The sequence below is a fragment of the Aquarana catesbeiana genome, linkage group LG04, assembly GCF_042186555.1.
Source record: "Aquarana catesbeiana isolate 2022-GZ linkage group LG04, ASM4218655v1, whole genome shotgun sequence".
Classification (NCBI taxonomy): Eukaryota; Metazoa; Chordata; class Amphibia; order Anura; family Ranidae; genus Aquarana; species Aquarana catesbeiana.
This window is the reverse complement of record NC_133327.1, coordinates 365411875-365432373: the sequence shown is the minus strand read 5'-3', so window position 1 is coordinate 365432373 and position 20499 is coordinate 365411875. Positions and strand designations below refer to the sequence as shown.

The following is a 20499-nucleotide window of genomic DNA, read 5'->3' as shown; positions in this document are numbered from 1 at the left end:
AGTCTGTGGCAGCCAAATGAAAAGAAAGGACTGAGAGCAATACCCACTGGATTTTGGTCCAAACAACTGACAGGGAAACAGAAGAGATACACGCCCCTAGAGAAGTACCTGTTTGGGGCCTACACAGCACTTCAACATGTAGAGACCATTACAGGAAAGGACACAGTCACCATCCATACTGCACTGCCAATAGCAGGATGGGTGAGAGATAATGGACTGACCACTAGGGCAGCTGTAGCCCAGAATCAGACGCTGATCAAATGGAAGTGGTACCTTCAAAAAAGAGGTGGTATTGCAGCTGAGGATGTTGGAGACTATTTAAAACAGTTGGCAGGGCTTGGTACTTTTACCAGCACCCAGCCAGAAGGAGAAATTACTGTGCTGCAGTCATCCCACATTCAAGAGGCACATTCAACAGCGTGGTTAACTGATGGTTCAGCCATAGTAGCCCCGCCTGGGCGTAAATGGACAGCAGCAGCCTAAAACCCGAGTACAGACACGGTCCTTCAGGAGACCAGAATTGGAGGGTCCAGTCAGTATGCCAAGTTTAAAGCTGTAGTGATGACTCTTTAGGAGGATCCTTCTTCCTATGTCGCTATCTACACTGACAGCTGGGCAGTTTTTAAAGGACTGACAACTTAGATGCCCACAAGGAAATCCAACGAATGGATGATTCATGGAAAGGTGGTGTGGGGAGGCAAGGAACTCGGTGACTACATCTGGAAGGAAGCTCACTCCTGCACCATAAAAGTGGGGCATGTTGATACACATGTACCCCTAGTCCCAGACTTTGAGAACTATAACAGAGTTGCAGATGAAATCACCAAAGTGAAGGCAGTTGTGCCAATTGATCCTGTCTTGATGAACTTAGCCAACTGGGCCCACAAGCAATCTGGACATTTGGGGCAGAAAGCAACATATGAATGGGCACAGCAGAGAGGATTGCCTATATCCATGGACATGATAAATGGCCATTGCAAAAGTACTCCACCGGGTCGGTTTAGAGGGGTGAGAGGCCTGTAGAGATCTGGCAGATTGACTTCATCGGTCCCCTGCCCCGGGGGAACAATGAACTTAGATATTGTTGCACTGCGGTGGACACCTATTCAGGACTCATGCTTGTTCATCCTTGCAAACGTGCAGATCAAGCTGCAACGCTTTAACTGCTCCAGAAACTTGTCGTTGCTTATGGTTGTCCCAAACAAGTCCAAAGTGATAACGGCTCCCACTTTACCGGATCAACAGTACAACAGTGGGCCAAAGATTCTGTACTGTAGTGTACTGGAAGGAATGTGACCGAGAGGCCGTCGAAACAACCACCAACCAGAGCTGGTGGATGGAAACACCTGAGCACGACGTCTTACGATTGAGGAACACAAGTCCAAAATGAGGCTTGAAGCACAAAGTGTGGAGAGCAAGCCGAGGAGAATGGAGAGAGAGGATAGCTGTCGTCCTAACAACGTGTATCGGGCGTGGCCCTTCTTCAGGTCTGTGACATAGACAACCAATGGGGTTTAAATAGGGGTGGACTGTGGGAAGGATCACATTTTTAAAGGAACCATAATTGGTTTATTCACTGCAGCATACCTCCATTGTTGAAGCAACCTGATGACTGGTCCCGGTCGGTGATTGTTCCAGCGGCCTCTTGGTCCCTTCCTTGTTCCGTGGCTGTTCCACCATCCTGCCACATATCATTGGCAATTCGATCGAGGCGTCATATTGTCCATCTGGCTCTGCACACGCTGGCTTCCCTCCTCCTAGTGACATCCAGGAATACATGAATGTTTTGCAATCGCAGCATTGCTTCACCAAGCCAGTCCACCACCGACTGTTGCTCAAGGTACTGTCACACTGAGGAGCACGTTTTGCAGTCGCTCCATCTATGCAAGGAGATTTTTGGATAACTGTTCATCTAAGTATATGTCATTATTAAATCGGCACATGATTTTATCTCGTTGAGCTTTTTGATTGTCCTTTCAAGACTTTCCCGATCAGCGCTTCTAATTGTGGTTGCCCCTGAATGGCTTTACCCAGATGCCTTCCTTTCTGAAACCAAAAGGATCTCAGCCTGATGCACATCATTAAGGATTTCCTGCAGCCTCGCTTGACTTTTATCACTTGTTCATCATCTTATGAACCTCAGAGAAAGCTTGCTGTAAAGTAGACTGTGCCTGAGCCATCTGCACTATGGCCTGCATCAAGGCTCTTGAGAACAGAGGGCATTCCACTATCCTCTCCATCTGGTGCAACCAGGACAGTCTGAACTGAGTAGGGTGAAGTGTTGGGTTTCTGGGTCTTGTCTGCAATCAGAGCCTCTTCCTTCCAGTTTTCATAATTTTGGAATGCGTTAATAGGTCACTCTGGTTTCTTGCCCAGAGTTTAAGCATTATGAGATCTAGAGGTTGTACCCCTTTAAGAGCCTGAGCCAGCAAATTTTGCTTGTGGTGTTCGTCTCCACTCCACCCTTTGTTTAACCTGGTGAACTTTATTGAGGTGTGTGACGAACTCTGACTCTTCTCACTGGACAGATTGATAGCAGTGAAAACCATTGGCTGCTGTCAATAAAATTCTGTTATGAGGGAGCAGGGGCGGGGGCCGAGCTGCACTGCCTGTGTCAGCTCAAAAGCAGGCCCACTCGTGTGCCCCCATAGGAAGAAACTTCCTATGGTGGCACTCACCAAAGAAGAGGAGCCAGGAGCGCCGGTGGGAGACTCCAGAAGAAGGAGGATTGGGGTTGCTCTGTGCAAAACCATTGCAGAGAGGAGCTAAGTATAACATGTTATTTTAATACAAAAAAAGCTTTAATGTTACTTTAAGGAGAAAACTGATCAAAAATGCAGATGTGGGAAAATTGCAGTCAGTGCAAATGCAAAGTACAATGGATAAAATGGGAATCATCCTAAAGCAGTACAATCAATATATACAACCAATCAATAAACGACAATAAACATAAATAAAGATCATATAAATTCATATTATCAGTATAAAAAGTGCAATCAATGTGCACGACCAATTGATAAAAAATTGCAAACATCAATGAAAATCAAATTCATACAGTGGGGAAAATAATTATTTGATCCCCTGAAGATTTTGTAAGTTTGCCCACTTACAAAGAAATTAAGGGTCTATCATTTTTATCATAGGTGTATTTTAAATGATAGACTATCAACCAAAAATCCAGAAAAAAAAACCATAAAACAAATGCTATAAATTAAGTTGCAATTTAGTGAGTAAAATAAGCATTTGATCCCCAAGCAAAAAATGACTTGATGGAGAAATCCTTGTTCGCAAGCACAGAGGTAAGACGTTTCTTGTAGTTGGTGAATGGGTTTGCACACATCTCAGGAGGGATTGTGGTCCACTCTTTTTTATAGATCTTCTCTAAATCAGTAAGGTTTCTTGGCTGTCTCTTTGCAACTTGAAGTTTCAGCTCCTTCCATACATTTTCTATAGGATTTAGGTCTGGAGACTGAGTAGGCCACTCCATGACCTTATTGTGCTTCTGCTTGAGCCACTCTTTTGTTGCCGTGACAGTATGATCATTGTCATGCTGGAAGACCCATCCTTGACCCATTTTCAGTGTTCTGGCTGTGGGAAGAATGTTCTCATCCAAGATTTTACAATACATGGCCCTGTCCATTGGCCCCTCAATGTGAAAAAGTCAGCCTGTAGCTTATAGCCTGAGCTGATCCTTTTACAGTGGCAGGCTAATTTACATCCCCCACCGGGCAGTGAAGAGGCCCGAAGACTGGCACTCAGAAGATGTTGACGCAGGACCGGTGGACAGATATGTATGGTGAATTTAGTTCTGCTTTAAGGAGGAACTTCACAGCCCCTCCCCCATTTATTTTTTAATTTTGTTTTCACCCCACGTGCTTCATTTGGGTTGTCCCCAATTCAGATAATTACCCACCCAGAGAATCTGTTTCTGCATTGCCACTGCTCACGTCCCGCACCATCATCTTCCTATGTGATGTCACTGGGAGGATGCCATCTCTTTAGACTGCTGCCTCCTGATGACATGCCGCCATGCCCCCTACTCCTTTCACGAATGGAGCCAATGCCTCCTGGAATATGTGGGGCCAGAATGTTACTTATTAAAAACAAAAGATAACAAACAGCATAAAAAAAGAAAGGATGTTTTCATGTAGCTGAGGCAGTAAGGTTTGGAGAGGAAGAAAGTTCCATTTTAAAGTCAAGTTCCACTTTAACAGCCATAGTAAATATAAACTGTTTGTTTTACAGTTTATTTGGCATAAATGTGTTTTTTTTTGCATACTTGTAAACGTTCTCTCCTTTATTAGTTTCTCCATACACTACAGCCTAAAAATGCATTTAACTCTCACCTCCTGGTTATAAAAATGATCTCTATTTTATATGCCAGGAAAAATGTGTGGTAATAGCACTGAGGAGATAATGCAAGGTGTTTGAGATCTTTCCTAACACTTGAGGAAATAATAGCAGCTTTATTTGTTTTTGCAAAAACAGGTACCCTTCCCCCCCTCCCCCCTGAAAGGTGTCGTAGTCGTAGACTTCTTTTGTCAGCTTGTTGGCATTTCTCGCTGCTAAAACAATGCAAGGACAGCTGTACCACAGATTTTGTGTACAATCATTAATAAACTGATTGTTTCTTGTCTGGATAGTACATTTTTAGATTGTTTTCAGCTTTGAGTGTCCATGGATTTCGTTGACTTGTACACATCTTTGCTTGCAAAGCCAGTTCTCATGTTTCTACAGTTCTGAGATTAGTAAATATTCATGTGGTACCTGTGGTATTGGTTTTATCTGAAATCCAGGCATTTTTCATTAAGAAATCATATTATTTATCATTTAGGCCCCTTTCACACCAGTGGACCGATAGGATCTTCCTGTCTGTTTTTCAGGTGGACCCAATCGGAACGCCGATTGTTCTCAATGGAGCAGTAGATGTCAGCAGACATGTGTCCACTGATACCCGCTGGCATCCTTTCATGAACCAGACGGGTGGGGATACATCGCCATCCACCCAGCGGATTGGATCAGATGAAGTTGGCTGGAAACGAACAGGCGGTCCATTTCAATCCGACCACCCCATAGAGAACAGCAGACTGTGCGCGCTATGCAGAGCGGACATGGACCTGTCATGCGCCTGCACCGCGGGGGTCAGCGGAGAGGTCCCCTGTTGAGCAGGCAGATCGGCTTGACGGAGTCCACCCCCATTTAAAAGGGGCCTTAATATCAGTAAAACAGACCCTGGCAGTACATTTTTACATACATACAGTAGTTAAATTCGTCCAACTTGGACCAATATAACTATGTACTGTAAATAGTATACCTGTCCAATGCCCCGGGAAGCTGGAAATCACTGAAGGAGACACCGCTACTCCAGTAATCTCAGCTTGCTTCTGCTCCATGCTGAGCAGCTGGCCTGATGCATTGTGAATACAGGAGGTTGGCCACTCAGCATGGATGCCATACAGAGAAAGCTTTGCATTTTCTGAATGAATGCAAAGGATTCTTTGATTGGATGAGGTGGAGAACGTGATGTCTTAACACCGCCTCTTCATGAGTGCTCCAAGACCCCTAGTTTTCTGTTATGCAGATTCCAGCTTCTGCAGGTAAAGTCATGCGCTGACCCTACCACCTTCCACAGCCCACTAGTGGCTACTAAAGTTGCCTGTTACTGCGATGAACCTGTAGTAGTAGTAGTGCGGGAGTATGAATGAGGCAAAAGAGTGTTTGATTTCACCAGAAACATTTGCACAATAGGATGCCTCAAATTTAAAGGCTCTGGAAAACTGTTGAAGATTTTTAAAAGAACATGCAGGGACCTCTAAATGCCAACATTTTGTTCATGCTAATACTAAAATACTTAATGCGTAAATCGCTTTCATGAGACAACAGATTTATGTTAAATAACTAATGACTCCAATTTATTCATCAGAATTCAAGCATCTTAATCTTTTAACATCCAGCAACATGACATGTTTGTAATACACATTGATCCCCAAGTATTTTTATGACACGTTTGATCGTTGTAATGCTTGAAAGCAGTTTATGCTAATATGCATGGACTAGATATGGATCCACTATGACAGATCAGTACCATAGAGCCGATAAACAGTGTGCTATGATTCCATTGAAGAAGACAGCATAAGGCAGCAAATGATCTTCAGATGGCTGACTTCACCCTGCGGCAAGCACTGCCCCTTTTCTTCGTATTACAACAGATGGAGTTGCCTGAAGGAATTTTTATTATTGCATTCAGCACTTATTTATAATGCCCTCTCTGTTCCCTCATGAGCAGAAGTCATCTTTTATCAAGCTCTCCTGCTCCTTGGTCAAAAATATGACAGAAACGGATGCTGAAATCACCACTGACAGTCCAGATCATGCAGCTCTTTGCATTCCTCTCCCCTTCTGAACTTATTAGGGAAAAGGGATGAATTAAAAGCACAATCCGATAGTAAAGGGTACCAGGACACTTTTAACATTTTTGAAATTTTCTTTCTAACTTATCTATAAATTTAAAAAGATGGTAACCTTTGTACTATATTATGGTGCAAACGATGAAGTACAGATTTTGAAGTCAGAACAGTTCTTCATTTAAAGTTTACATCAATATCAAGCTTCATCAGGCATCAAGAAGATATGTAACTGTTCAGGTTTTGCTTGCAAATGCCCTTGAGACCCATTGCATTCAGAGCTGTGCTGTACTGGCAAAGGTCCGTCATCTGTGGGTCCAGATGTGGGTCATCTGGGGTGCTTTGCAGGCACTACAGCGCTAAAAATAGCGCCTGCAAAGCGCCCTGAAAGAGCCGCTACTGTCTCTCCAATGTGAAAGCCCGAGGGCTTTCACACTGGTGTGGTGCACTGGCAGGACGCTAAAAAAAAGTCCTACTAGCAGCATCTTTGGAGCGGTGTGTATACCGCTCCTTCACCGCTCCTGCCCATTGAAATCAATGGGGCAGCGCGACTATACCAGGCATAGCGCTTCTCGGCAGCTAGCGGGGGGTAAAAGTGCCCTGCTAGTGGCTAAATAGGGCCGCAAAATTGACGGTAAAGCGCCGCTATTTTTATTGCCGATGCACCCACCGCCCAAATGTGAAAGGGGCCTAAATACTGTTTTTCTGGCATAGTAGAGACTGGTCCTTCCATAGCAAGTACAACTGTCTAAATTTGTCTAACATGAAATTAATAATTTTTCAATAACCTGTCTAGCCATTAATTCATACAATAAATACATATATCCTTAAAGTGATACTAAACACACACTGTTTAATTTACCCTGTCTCTCCTATTTCTGTGTGGATCATGGCACTGTAATTTTAATTAAAAAAAAAAAAAACATTGAAGTATCTTTTTCCTAATGGATATACAGCTGTCACATGACCCAGATCTTTCCCAGCCTGTCTGCAGGGAAACATAAGTAGGAGGAACTTCTAGTCCTCTGCTGCTGCTCACGTGTTCAAAATTAAAAAAAAAACAGCCTTTGGAATACAGAGTATAAACTGTTAAATTGTCATACACATGTTTTTTAAATCAAATCTTTATTATTTTTTGGATATAACATGGTGTTGGCGGATTTCTGCCAGTTACAGGCTGTGTCACCCCCTTCCAGTCTGTATCTTAGAATAAGAGGGAAGTGAAGCCTTCATTAATCTACATGTCAGATCTCACCCCCATTGTGTTTAGCTGGTTAGTGGGCACGAAGGATAAAGGAGGGGATGGTTGTCATCACTGCTCTGCAAAGTCCCTAGCTGAATTGGGAACATGAACAGAAGAGGGAGATAGAGAGCAGCAGGATCAACCAGGTTTTTTGCAGAATACAGAAAGCAAATCTCATAGAGACTGAGTGAGTATGAACAGTATGTAATACAGCATTTATTGATAGTTTTTATAATGTGGGTTTAGTGACACTTTAACCCCTGACTCTTTAGATTTTGCCACACTGTAAGGCGCAACAAGACTAGATTTTTATAAACTAAAGAATTAATCTACCGTATATACTTGAGTATAAGCCGACTTTTTCAGCACATTTTTAATGCTGAAAAAGCACCCCTCGGTTTATACTGAGGGTCTCCCGCTGTGTCATGCAGTCTTAACTTTTCAATGGCCGTCCACTGTAACAAAGCCCCGCCTCCTCCTCGTCCGTGATAGATGGAACACTGAACACCTGATACAATGCTGGGAAACTGAATCTATTACGGACGAGGAGGAGGCGGGGCTTTGTTACAGTGGACGGCCGCCAAACTAAGACTGCAGTTGCATGACACAGTGGGAGACAGCTGCTGTTTGTAATCAAAGGTACAGGTGGGCACAGTGAGGCTGCAGATGGGCACAGTGAGGCTGCAAATGGGCAAAATGAGGCTGCAGATGGGCACTGATGATACAGGTGGGCACAGTGAGGCAGCAGATGGGCGGCAGATTGAGGCTGCAGATGGGTGGCAAAGTGAGGCTGCAGATGGGCATTGTTTACCAGTAGCTGATGCATTTCCCACCCTAGGCTTATACTTGAGTCAATACGTTTTACCATTTTTTTGTGGTAAAATTAGGTGCCTCGGCTTATATTCGAGTATATACGGTAATTAAAGTTGGGCAGCACTGTAGCCTATTGTTTAGCACTTGCAGCACTAGGCTAGAATTTCCAACAGCATGCTATCTAAAACTGCTAACTCCAGTCTAAATTGGCCCTTTTATGTATATATGTATGCAAGATAGGGACCTTAGATTTTGAGCTCTCTGAGTGCAGGGGCTGATGTGAAGTTACAATACAGAAAGCCCTGTGTAAATTGTTAGCACTATATAAATACATTTAATAAATATTCTGACAAGTTTTACGTTTGAGTGAAGTGGGAAAGTGTTTGATCATCCACTGTGCACCTACATCTTTCTGAGCTAGGATCAGAAGGATCTCACTGTTTCCCATATGAATGCTATAGCAAATAAAGCTTGGCTTTTCAGCCACGCTTGTATAGTTACCTGCTATAGGGCCTTCGTACATTCCCCAAATTATCCACTAGAACAACATGTGTTTACCATTGTGTCCAGAACCTTCTAGGTAATTCTATTTGAGCATATATGAAGAATAAAAGCTAAAAAACAAGTTGGTCTTTCACAGATATATTGAGAAGGAAATCTCTCTGCTGGGGTCAAGTAAAAACTCAGTAGTGGATTTCTTTGCCCTATTCCACCCAAAATGGTAAGCTTGTTTTGGATAGAGTCCTGCTGTAACTTCATTTTTCCCTCTCTGGTTAAGGCATAATCGTAAATATTCAGCATATCTGAACAAAGAAAAGTTTGGTCTTCAGCGTTTTAATGTATAATTTCTGTTTCAGGTTGTGGAGCTTGTTTCCAGTGCCATAGGAGATTTGGTGCAGGGAATATATTATGAAAACTCATATTTGCCAGAGGTAGGCAGTTTTAAATACTTAATCTTAAACCTTAATTTGCAATGTTATTTATACAATGAAATGTGCTAACATTTGTGCTTTTAAAATGTAATGCTTGCTTTAGTGTTTTATTTGATTACTAGGGCCACAAATAATATAAACAGACCTCAAATACCTCCAATAGAAAATAAAAAAAGATCAAACACTCCTAGAGCCCGAAGCAGAAAACTACTACTACAGACCACTTTTACTAAATGCCGTCCTTATAGGGCTGGCACGAAAGTTCAAATACAGTCAGGTCCATAAATTTTGGGACATCAACACAATTCTAATCTTTTTGGCTCTATACACCACCACAATAGATTTGAAATGAAACAAACAAGATGTGCTTTAACTACAGACTTTCAGCTTTAATTTGAGGGTATTTACATCCAAATCAGGTGAACGGTGTAGGAATTACAACAGTTTGTATATGTGCCTCCCACTTTTTAAGGGACCAAAAGTAATGGGACAATTGGCTGCTCAGCTGTTCCATGGCCTGGTGTGTGTTATTCCCTCATTATCCCATTTACAAGGAGCAGATAAAAGGTCCAGAGTTAATTTCAAGTGTGCTATTTGCATTTGAAATCTGTTGCTGTCATCTCTCAATATGAGATCCAAAGAGCTGTCACTATCAGTGAAGCAAGCCGTCATTAGGCTGAAAAAACAAAACAAACCCATCAGAGAGATAGCAAAAACATTAGGTGTGGCCAAATCAACTGTTTGGAACATCCTTAAAAAGAAAAAATGCACCGGCGAGCTCAGCAACACCAAAAGACCCGGAAGACTATGGAAAACAACTGTGGTGGATGACCGAAGAATTCTTTCCCTGGTGAAGAAAACACCCTTCACAACAGTTGGCCAGATCAAGAACACTCTCCAGGAGGTAGGTGTATGTGTGTCAAAGTCAACAATCAAGAGAAGACTTCACCAGAGTGACAACAGAGGATTCACCACAAGATGTAAACCATTGGTGAACCTCAAAAACAGGAAGGCCAGATTAGAGTTTGCCAAACAACATCTAAAAAAGCCCTTCACAGTTCTGGAACAAGATCCTATGGACAGATGAGACCAAGATCAACTTGTACCAGAGTGACTGGAAGAGAAGAGTATGGAGAAGGAAAGGAACTGCTCATGATCCAAAGCATACCACCTCATCGGTGAAGCATGGTGGTGGTAGTGTCATGGCGTGGGCATGTATGGCTGCCAATGGAACTGGTTCTCTTGTATTTATTGATGATGTGACTGCTGACAAAAGCAGCAGAATGAATTCTGAAGTGTTCCGGGCAATATTAACTGCTCATATTCAGCAAAATGCTATAGAAATCATTGGACAGCGCTTCACAGTGCAGATGGACAATGACCCGAAGCATACTGAAAAAGCAACCAAAGAGTTTTTTAAGGGAAAGAAGTGGAATGTTATGCAATGGCCAAGTCAATCACCTGACCTGAATCCGATTGAGCATGCATTTCACTTGCTGAAAACAAAGCTGAAGAGAAAATGCCGCAAGAACAAGCAGGAACTGAAGACAGTTGCAGTAGAGGCCTGGCAGAGCATCACCAGGGATGAAACCCAGCGTTTGGTGATGTCTATGCGTTCCAGACTTCAGGCTGTAATTGACTGCGAAGGATTTGCAACCAAGTATTAAAAAGTGAAAGTTTGATGGATGATTGTTAATCTGTCCCATTACTTTTGGTCCCTTAAAAAGTGGGAGGCACGTATAGAAACTGTTGTAATTTCTACACCGTTCACCTGATTTGGATGAATACCCTCAAATTAAAGCTGAAAGTCTGCAGTTAAAGCACATTTTGTTTGTTTTATTTTAAATCCATTGTGGTGGTGTATAGAGCCAAAAAGATTAGAATTGTGTCGATGTCCCAATATTTACGGACCTGACTGTATATGAAAAAAAGAGAAAATAAATTAAAAATATACAGTATAATTGAATCCTATGCAGCCAACTTCTTATCAAACGTAAAATGTTTTCAACCACTTGGCGACCACCTGCCCGCAACGTACTGCTGGCAAGCGGCCACTGTTGGCAAAGCAACATTGACGTACAGTGCTGCCTACCCCGCCCAGAACCCGCTGTGATTGTACACAGCGGGAGCCTGTCAGCAAGTCCCAGCCAATGATTCATGACCGGTACCTGCTGATCAACTGTGTACAATCACAGCTCAGAGCCATGTGTTGGTGAAGAAAAGAGCTGCACGATTAATCGTCAAGAATCGTTATCGCGATTTTTTTCCCCATTGCGATCTTGACAAAAGTGTTTCACGATTCTTTCTATGCAAAGAATTCTCTCTGTTCTTCTGAAGCCACAGCTGTCAAAAGAAAGGAAGAAAAAACGGGCAGTCTGCCAAGAATAAACATTGTAACCATTTGTCAAAGGAATAGACTTCATGTGTAAATGAGGACAGTTTAACCACTTGAACATTAAACCTTTTCCTGACTGGTTTCAAGTTAAAATAATTTTTTTTGCTAGAAAATTACTTAGAACCCCCAAACATTGTATATATATTTTTAGTAGAGACCCTAGAGCAGTGATGGCGAACCTTGGCACCCCAGATGTTTTGGAACTACATTTTTCATGATGCTCAACTACACTGCAGAGTGCATGAGTATCATGGGAAATGTAGTTCCAAAACATCTGGGGTGCCAAGGTTCGCCATCACTGCCCTAGAGAATGTTGCAATATTTTATGTCACACTGTATTTGCGCAGCGGTCTTTCAAATGCATTTTTTGGGGAAAAAATTGCTTTAATGAATTTAAAAAAACAAAAAAATAATAACCAGTAAAGTTAGCCCAATTTTTTTTGTATAATGTGAAAGATTTTACGTCGCGAGTCGTGAGAGAATCGTGATCTTTTTATTCTAAGCAAAAGAATAGTGATCCTCATTTTGGCTAGAATCGTGCAGCTCTACTATACACATATTTACACTTAAGGCTATAGCCATAAATTTCTCCATTATATGGCCCATTTAAACCAGAATATACACATTTTTTTTGCATTAAATGTGCAGATTCTGGTTTGAATGGGCCATATAATGGAGAAATGTATGACTACATCTTTAAGTGTAAATATGTGTACAGTACTCATATTCACATTACATACATTTCTCCATTTAAAGAATCAGCTTTTATTTGATCCCCTGCTGATTTTGTACGTTTGCCCACTGACAAAGAAATGATCAGTCTATTATTTTAATGGTAGGTTTATTTTAACAGTGAGAGACAGAGTAACAACAAAAATATCCAGAAAAATGCATTTAAAAAAGTGCTAAATTGATTTGCATTTTAATGACTGAAATAACTTCGTATTTGATCCTCTATCAATCAGCAAGATTTCTGGCTCCTGAGTGTCTTCTATACAGGTAACGAGCTGAGATTAGGAGCACTCTCTTAAAGGGAGTGCTCCTATTCTAAGCTTGTTACCTGTATAAATTAACATCTTTCCACAGAAGCAATCAATCAGATTCCAATCTCTCCACCATGGCCAAGACCAAAGAGCTGTCCAAGGATGTCAGGGACAAGATTGTAGACCTAGACAAGGCTGGAATAAGCTACAAGACCATCGCCAAGCAGCTTGGTGAGAGGGTGACAACAGTTGGTGCGATTATTTTGTGGAAGATGCACAAAAAACTGTCACTCTCCCTCAGTCTGGGGCTCCATGCAAGATCTCACCTCGTGGAGTTTCAATGACCATGAGAACCGGTGAGGAACCAGCCCAGAACTACACTGTAGAATCCTGTCAATGATCTCAGGGCAGCTGGGACCATAGTCACCAAGAAAACAATTGGTAACACACTACGCCACGAAGGACTAAAATCCTGCAGCGCCCGCAAGGTCCCCCTGCTCAAGAAAGCACATGTACAGGCCCGTCTGAAGTTTGCTAATGAACATCTGAATGATTCAGAGGAATACTGGGTGAAAGTGTTGTGGTCAGATGAGACCAAAATTAAGCTCTTTGACATTAACTTGATGTGTTTGGAAGAGGAGGAATGCTACCTATGACCCCAAAAGCACCATTCCCACTGTCAAGCATGGAGGTGGAAACTTTATACTTTGGGGATATTTTTCTGTGCTGGGGACAAGACAACTTCACTGCATCAAAGGGACAATGTGCCGTCAAATCTTTGGTGAGAACCTCCTTCCCTCAGCCAGGACATTGAAAATGGGTTGTGAATGGGTATTCCAGCATGACAATGACCCAAAACACACGGCCAGGGCAACAAAAGAGTGGCTCAAGAATAAGCACATTAAGGTCCTGGAGTGACCTAGCCAGTCTCCAGACCTTAATCCCATAGAAAATATGTGGAGGGAGCTGAAGGTTCGAGTTACCAAACGTCAGCATCAAAACCCTAATGACTTGGAAAGGATCTGCAAAGACGAATGGGACAAAATCCTTCCTGAGATGTGTGCAGACCTGGTGGCCAACTACAAGAAACGTCTGACCTCTGTGATTGCCAACAAGGGTTTTGCCACCAAGTACTAAGTCATGTTTTGCGAAGGGGTCAAATATTTATTTCTCTCAAAATGCAAATCAATTTAAAAACTTTTTGAAATGCGTTTTTTTGTTATTCTGTCTCTTACTGTTAAAATAAACCTACCATTACAATTATAGACTGATCATTTCTTTGTCAGTGGGCAAACCAGCAGGGGATCAAATACGTTTTTCCATCACTGTATGCTTTGATTTTCATCTGTGTTGTTTTGTGTCTTTATAATTTTTTAATAAAAACATTTGCGTTATTTTCATTCCAGCCCTATAAGGTAGATATTTATTAGAAGTGGTCTGTAGTAGTACTTTTCTGCTTTGGGCTCTGGTAGTGTTTTTTATTTTCTAGTAGAGGTTTGGGCTTTGGGGTCTGTTCATATTTTTTGTTGCTGTCCTAATATTTGTGACCCTAGTGAGTCATATTTATGTTTTGTTCTTTGTTTTCTCTTTTTTTCACATGTCTGAACTTTCGTGCCAGCCCCATAAGTGAGACATTTAGTAGAAGTGGTAGGCTGCAAATATTAGTAACAAAACATTTATTTATATACAAACACATGCATACAAGGGGTGGACATATTACAAATGCAGCCTGTGTGTCTGCACTGAATTCCAGACAGATAAGGGGAAGAGATACAGAGAGTCATACTGGAAGGGGATAGGCATGTTGTCAGTCTATGGAAAGGGGTGGGGGTTCTCCCTTCAAATTTTGATAATTGCCATCCTTTGGCTTATGGAAATGCTGAATTATTAAAAGGCTGTGGCATGGGATTAGGTCCTTTCATGCTTGTTAGAAAAGAAGCATAATATCTATGCATCACTGGCAGCCACAACTTTAAGGACTCGTTTATACTTGCTTCAAAATGTGGCATTTGACATGCATTTTTAAAGCACTCTGAATGCCAATGAAAGAACCTGTTACTAAATAAAATGGTAAGCTTACAGTCCTGTTTACACTCTGCGTTTGCTTTGTTTCAAAAATAATATTGATTTATGATTAACAAATTATGACAGCTCTCCCTAACAGCACCTGCAGCTTTTGAGAGGCTTTTATTCAGTTAGCTCCCCATTGGTTTGGATGTATTGCAGGTATGAGATATCCAAGCATGCACTGGAAAACCAACAAGCGACACGGAAAGATGTCATCAGCAGTCACTTCTGGTTCATGTGTATATATCTGGTGTGCAGTGAGAAGCAGCAGGAAAAAGAGCAGGGTCCAGACTAGAGTGGACCATGGTGTGCAACATGGGAATGCTGTAGTGGAAGGTGAATAGGACTGGAGAGTGATGGCTGAAGATCAGTAGAGCTGGGGGACAGGAGCAGGAGAAACTAGCAGATGTCACACATTGTGCACAGCATGGAAGCAATATAGCAGCAGGTGAATGGGGACCGGAGAGAGTGAAGGATAAGAAAACCAGAGCCAGGGGGTTACTACTCAGTGAGGGATCAGCACACCTGGGAGTTACTACCGAGTGGGGAATTAGCAGAACTGGGAATTACTACTGAGCAGGGGACCAGCAGAGCTGAGGGTTACTACTAAACGGGGCACCAGCAGAGCTGAGGGTTACTACTGAGCGGGGGACAAGCAGAGCTGGGGGATACTCCTGGGAATCAGAAAAGCTGGGGGTATTACTGAGTAGGGCATCAGCAGACCTGGGGTGTACTACTGAACAGGGGATCTGCTGAACGATGGTACTAATAAGCTGGAGATCTGCTGAACAGGGGTACGAATGAGCTGAGGTTCTGCTGGACCCTTTTAAAACAAATAGAAAATCAACACACACAGGGCATTTGCCAAGCTTCAAAAAAGCATAACAGAAGCATTAAAAACACATCAAAAAAGCATGTTGAAGCGGTAGGCGTTTTAATGTGTGTTAAAGTCAAAGTAAACGTAAACAAGCCCTAAATTCGATCTAACTTTCTAACATTTCGTTTGTATTTTCACTGTGTATCATATTATAATTGCCATATTTATGGTAACTATGTATATTTTTGTTTTCAATAAAGTGTATGTGAAGGCAGAACTTTTTTTTTGTTTTGGATAGATTAGAAAAAGCTTAGACCCCTACCAAGATTTTAGTGTGGTCTGTGTTCCTGAATGGCAGATTCACCTAAATTCACCAAATTTTGTTTTTGTACAGGGGCCATTTTTATTGTATGTATCGCACTGTCTAATGTGACAAAAGTTGTATGTATAGATGTACATTTCATGTATTATTTACAATAATGATAATTTTTAAGGAACATACAATTCCCAGACCTTCTGCATACTAGGTGTAAAATAAATCTTGGTTGATCAGTGTAAGGTATTCTAAAATAATAATAATAATAATCTAATTGATATAGCTGCTTGTCTTGCAAACCTCTAGTCGTGTTATTATTTTCAAGAAGTTTTGAAATAGATCCATGCTGCTCATTAATGCAAATTACAGGAGATATGTGAGGATTACCGACTGCTTGCATTGTTCCTGGATATGGGTGTTTAATAATAAACAGATTCTATGCGAATAGTCTTATTACACTGTGCCAAAAAAAAAAAAAAAAAGTAATGTTGAACTGTTGCCCATTGTAGAAAATGCAACATATAATACGCTTAGAAAAGAATGAAATTTAAGCCCATCTCATTCGTATGGGGTATCATCTTTCTAGAAATCAGAACCAGAGACTAAATCAAATTCCTGCAGCAGACTCTAATCTTACTAATTTGAGCTTGTGCCAAAGGGTGCAACATTACCAGGAAAGGAGGGATCACAAAATTTGAGACTGATTTGAAAAGAAACAATATCTTTTGTAGCAAGCAAGCATGATATCAAACTTCACCATGCACAGACGGGCTATTAATTCAGGAAAAGTAATGGGGTAAAATAATTACAGGTTCAGAGTTTCAGGGAGGACAGGATGAATTAACGAAACACCAACCCAAAGCTAACTTCAAGTGGCTCTTTTATAGAGACAGTGCAAAAAGTAACAGTGAAGTGAAAAGTGTTGTACCCTATGGAGGATTCCTCCATTCTGAACAATAATGAAATAACATTACTCATAATTTACTACTGGTTATGGCAAATGTGCATCTTCCTTCTTGACATGTTTGCCAAGTATAGGCAACTGCTGGCAATCAAGTTATTAGGTTTACTTGTTTATTGAAGTGTTACTAAACCCAGGAGCCTGCATTCACTATATCTTGTCACCCACAGTACAGCCATCGCCAAAAGTTTTGAAAATTACACCAATATTAATTTCACAAAGTCTTCTGCCTCAGTTTTAATGATGGAATTTTGCATATACCTCAGAATGTTATGAAGAGTGATTAGAATGATTGCAATTATTTGCAAAGTCCCTCTTTGCCATTAAAAATGAACCTAATCCCATAAAAAACATTTCCACTGGATTTGTGAAGAAGGCTTTAGGACACCCAAGAAAAGCAAGCAAGTGCAAGGGCCGTCTCCTACAGTTGATTTAGCTGCAGGATCGGGGCACCAACAGTGTAGAACTTGCTCAGGAATGGCAGCAGGCTTGTGTAAGTGCATCTGCACGCACAGGGAGCAGAAGACTTTTGGAGGATGGCCTGGTGTCAAGAAGGGTAGCAAAGAAGCCACTTCTCTCCAAGAAAAACATTAGGGACAGACTGATATTCTGCAAAAGGTACAGGGATTTGACTGCTGAGGACTGGGGTAAAGCCATTTTCTCTAATGAATCCCCTTTCCGATTGTTTGGGGCATCTAGAAAAAATTCTTGTCCGGAGAAGAAAAGGTGAGTGCTACCCTCAGTCCTGTGTCATGCCAACAGTAAAGCACCCTGAGACCATTAATGTTTGGGGTTGCTTCACAGCCAAGGGAGTGGGCTCACTTACAATTTTGTCCAAGAACACAGCCATGAATAAAGAATGGTACAAAAACATCCTCGGAGAGCAACTTCTCCGAACCATCAAAGAACAGTTTGGTGACGAACAATGCCTTTTCCAGCATGATGAAGCACCTTGCCATAAGGCAAAAGTGATAACGAAGTGGCTTGGGGAACAAAACATCAAAAATTTTGGGTCCAAGGCCAGGAAACTCCCCAGACCTTAATTTCATTGAGAACTTGTGGTCAATCCTCAAGAGGCGGGTGAACAAAAGTAACCCCACAAATTCTGACAAACTCCAAGCATTGATTCATGCAAGAATAGGCTGCCATCAGTCAGGATGTGGCCCAGAAGTTGATTGACAGCATGCCAGAGGGAATTGCAGAGGTCTTGAAAAAGAAGGGTCAACACTGCAAATATTGACTCTTTGCAGAAACTTAAAGTGGATGTAAACCCCATTCATGAAATTTGAGCTGGGCACATACTGTATATCTGCAGTGTATTCTTATCTCTCTTCAAAGCTCCAGGTCCCGTGGCTTTCTCCTGCTCCATTCTTCTGTTATCAGCCTGATAACTTCTGACAAGTTTTCTGTCAACTGTAATAAAACCAGGCTGAATTTTGTGTCAGGGTGGGTGCTATATATAGATTAGCAGAGAGCTTGTCTATTCACAGCACAGCTCTGCATTGTTTCTTCCTTTTTCTGCTTATGTTTATGTGTGCCTTTCCTCCAATCAGCTGTTTCACAGTGTATGGCAAGAATCCATACCCACGGGTGAATCAAGAAGAGAAAATTCTAACATGACGTGCACTTTCTAAACCATATACAGTTGTGCTCATACGTTTATATACCCGGGCAGAATTTATGATTTCTTGGCCATTTTTCAGAGAATATGAATGATAACACAAAAACATTTCTTTCACTCATGGTTAGTATTTGGCTGAAGCCATTTATTATCAATCAACTGTGTTTACTCTTTTTAAATCATAATGACAAGAGAAACTACCCAAATGACCCTGATCAAAAGTTTACATACCCTGGTGATTTTGGCCTGGTAACATGCACACAAGTTGACCTAAAGGGGTTTGAATGTCTTCTAAAGGTAACCATCCTCTCATGTGATCTGTTTGCTTGTAATCAGTGTGTGTGTGTATAAAAAGTCAATGAGTTTCTGGACTTCTAACAGACCCTTGCATCTTTCATCCAGTGCTGCCCTGATGTTTCTGAGTCATGGGGAAAGCAAAAGAATTGTCAAAGAATCTGCGGCAAAAGGTAGTTGAACTGTATAAAAACAGGAAAGGGATATAAAAAGATATCCAAGGAATTGAGAATGCCAATCAGCAGTGTTCAAACTCTAATCAAGAAGTGGAAAATGAGGGGTTCTGTTGAAACCAAACCATGGTCAGGTAGACCAACTAAAATTTTAGCCACAACTGCCAGGGAAATTGTTCAGGATGCAAAGAAAAACCTACAAATAACTTCAGGGGAAATATAAGACCCTCGTAAAACATGTGATGTGGCTGTTTCAAGATGCACAATAAGGAGGCATTTGAAGAAAGATGGCACAGCACAGAGACAAGCCTCAAACCTTCTGGCACAGTCATTTAGAGTGATGAGACCAAAATTGAGCTTTTTGGCCACAACCATAAACGCTACATTTGGAGAGGAGTCACCAAGGCCTATGATGAAAGGTACACCATTCCTACTGTGAAACACAGAGGTGGATCACTGATGTTTTGGGGATGTGTGAGCTACAAAAGCACATGAAAATTTTGTCAAAATTGATGGCAAGATGAATGCAGTATGTTATCAAAAAATACTGGAGGAACATTTGCATTCATCAGCCAGGAAGCTGCGCATGGGATGTACTTGGACATTCCAACATGACAATGATCCAAAACACAAGGCCAAGTCGACTTGTCATTGGCTACAGCATAATAAAGTGAAGGTTCTGGAGTGACCATCTCAGTCTCCTGACCTCAATATCATTGAGCCACTCTGGGGAGATCTCAAACGTGCAGTTCATGCAAGACAGCCCAAGAATTTACAGAAACTGGAGGCTTTTTGCCAAGAGGAATGGGGAGCTTTACCATCTGAGAAGATAGAGAGCCCCATCCACAAATACCACAAAAGACTTAGACTTCAAGCTGTCATTGATGTCAAAGGGGGCAATACACGGTATTAAGAACTGGGGTATGTAAACTTTTGATCAGGGTCATTTGGGTAGTTTCTCTTGTCATTATGATTTAAAAAGAGTAAACACAGTTGACTGATAATAAATGGCTTCAGCCAAACACTAATCATGAGTGAAAGAAAAGTTTTTGTGTTATCATTCATATTCCCTGGAAAATGGCCAAGAAATCATACATTTTGCCAGGGTATGTAAACTTATGAGCACAACTGTATAAAGCTGAAGACAGCAGATATACATGTAAAACTTTTATGTAGGAGATTTGTTTCATCTCTGTGTATCATCTGAGGCTGTTTACTTCACTGGGTATATGTTCGGGTTTGCATCCACTTTAATGTAATTGTCAATAAAAGCCTTTGACACTTATGAAATGCTTGTAGTTATACTTCAATGTATACCATGATAACATCTGACAAAAAGATCTAAAAACACTGAAGCAGCAGACTTTGTGAAAATTAATATTTGTGTCATTTTTAAAACTTTTGGTCATGGTCGTATTCAAAACACGGAAGTACAATTATTTGAATAAATAAAAACTGCTAAATACCTTTTCTCATCAGC

At 41.4% G+C, this 20499-nt stretch overlaps 1 protein-coding gene across 2 annotated transcripts in view; it reads left to right on the top strand.

The window, feature by feature from the left end:
• Positions 1-20499, top strand: part of PDSS2 (decaprenyl diphosphate synthase subunit 2) — a 339874-nt gene that overhangs the window by 274431 nt on the left and 44944 nt on the right. For both annotated transcript variants that reach the window (XM_073627025.1, XM_073627026.1), the window contains exon 5: positions 9318-9392. In XM_073627025.1, coding sequence (XP_073483126.1) covers positions 9318-9392 — 75 coding nt within the window. The remainder of the gene's footprint in view (positions 1-9317; positions 9393-20499) is intronic.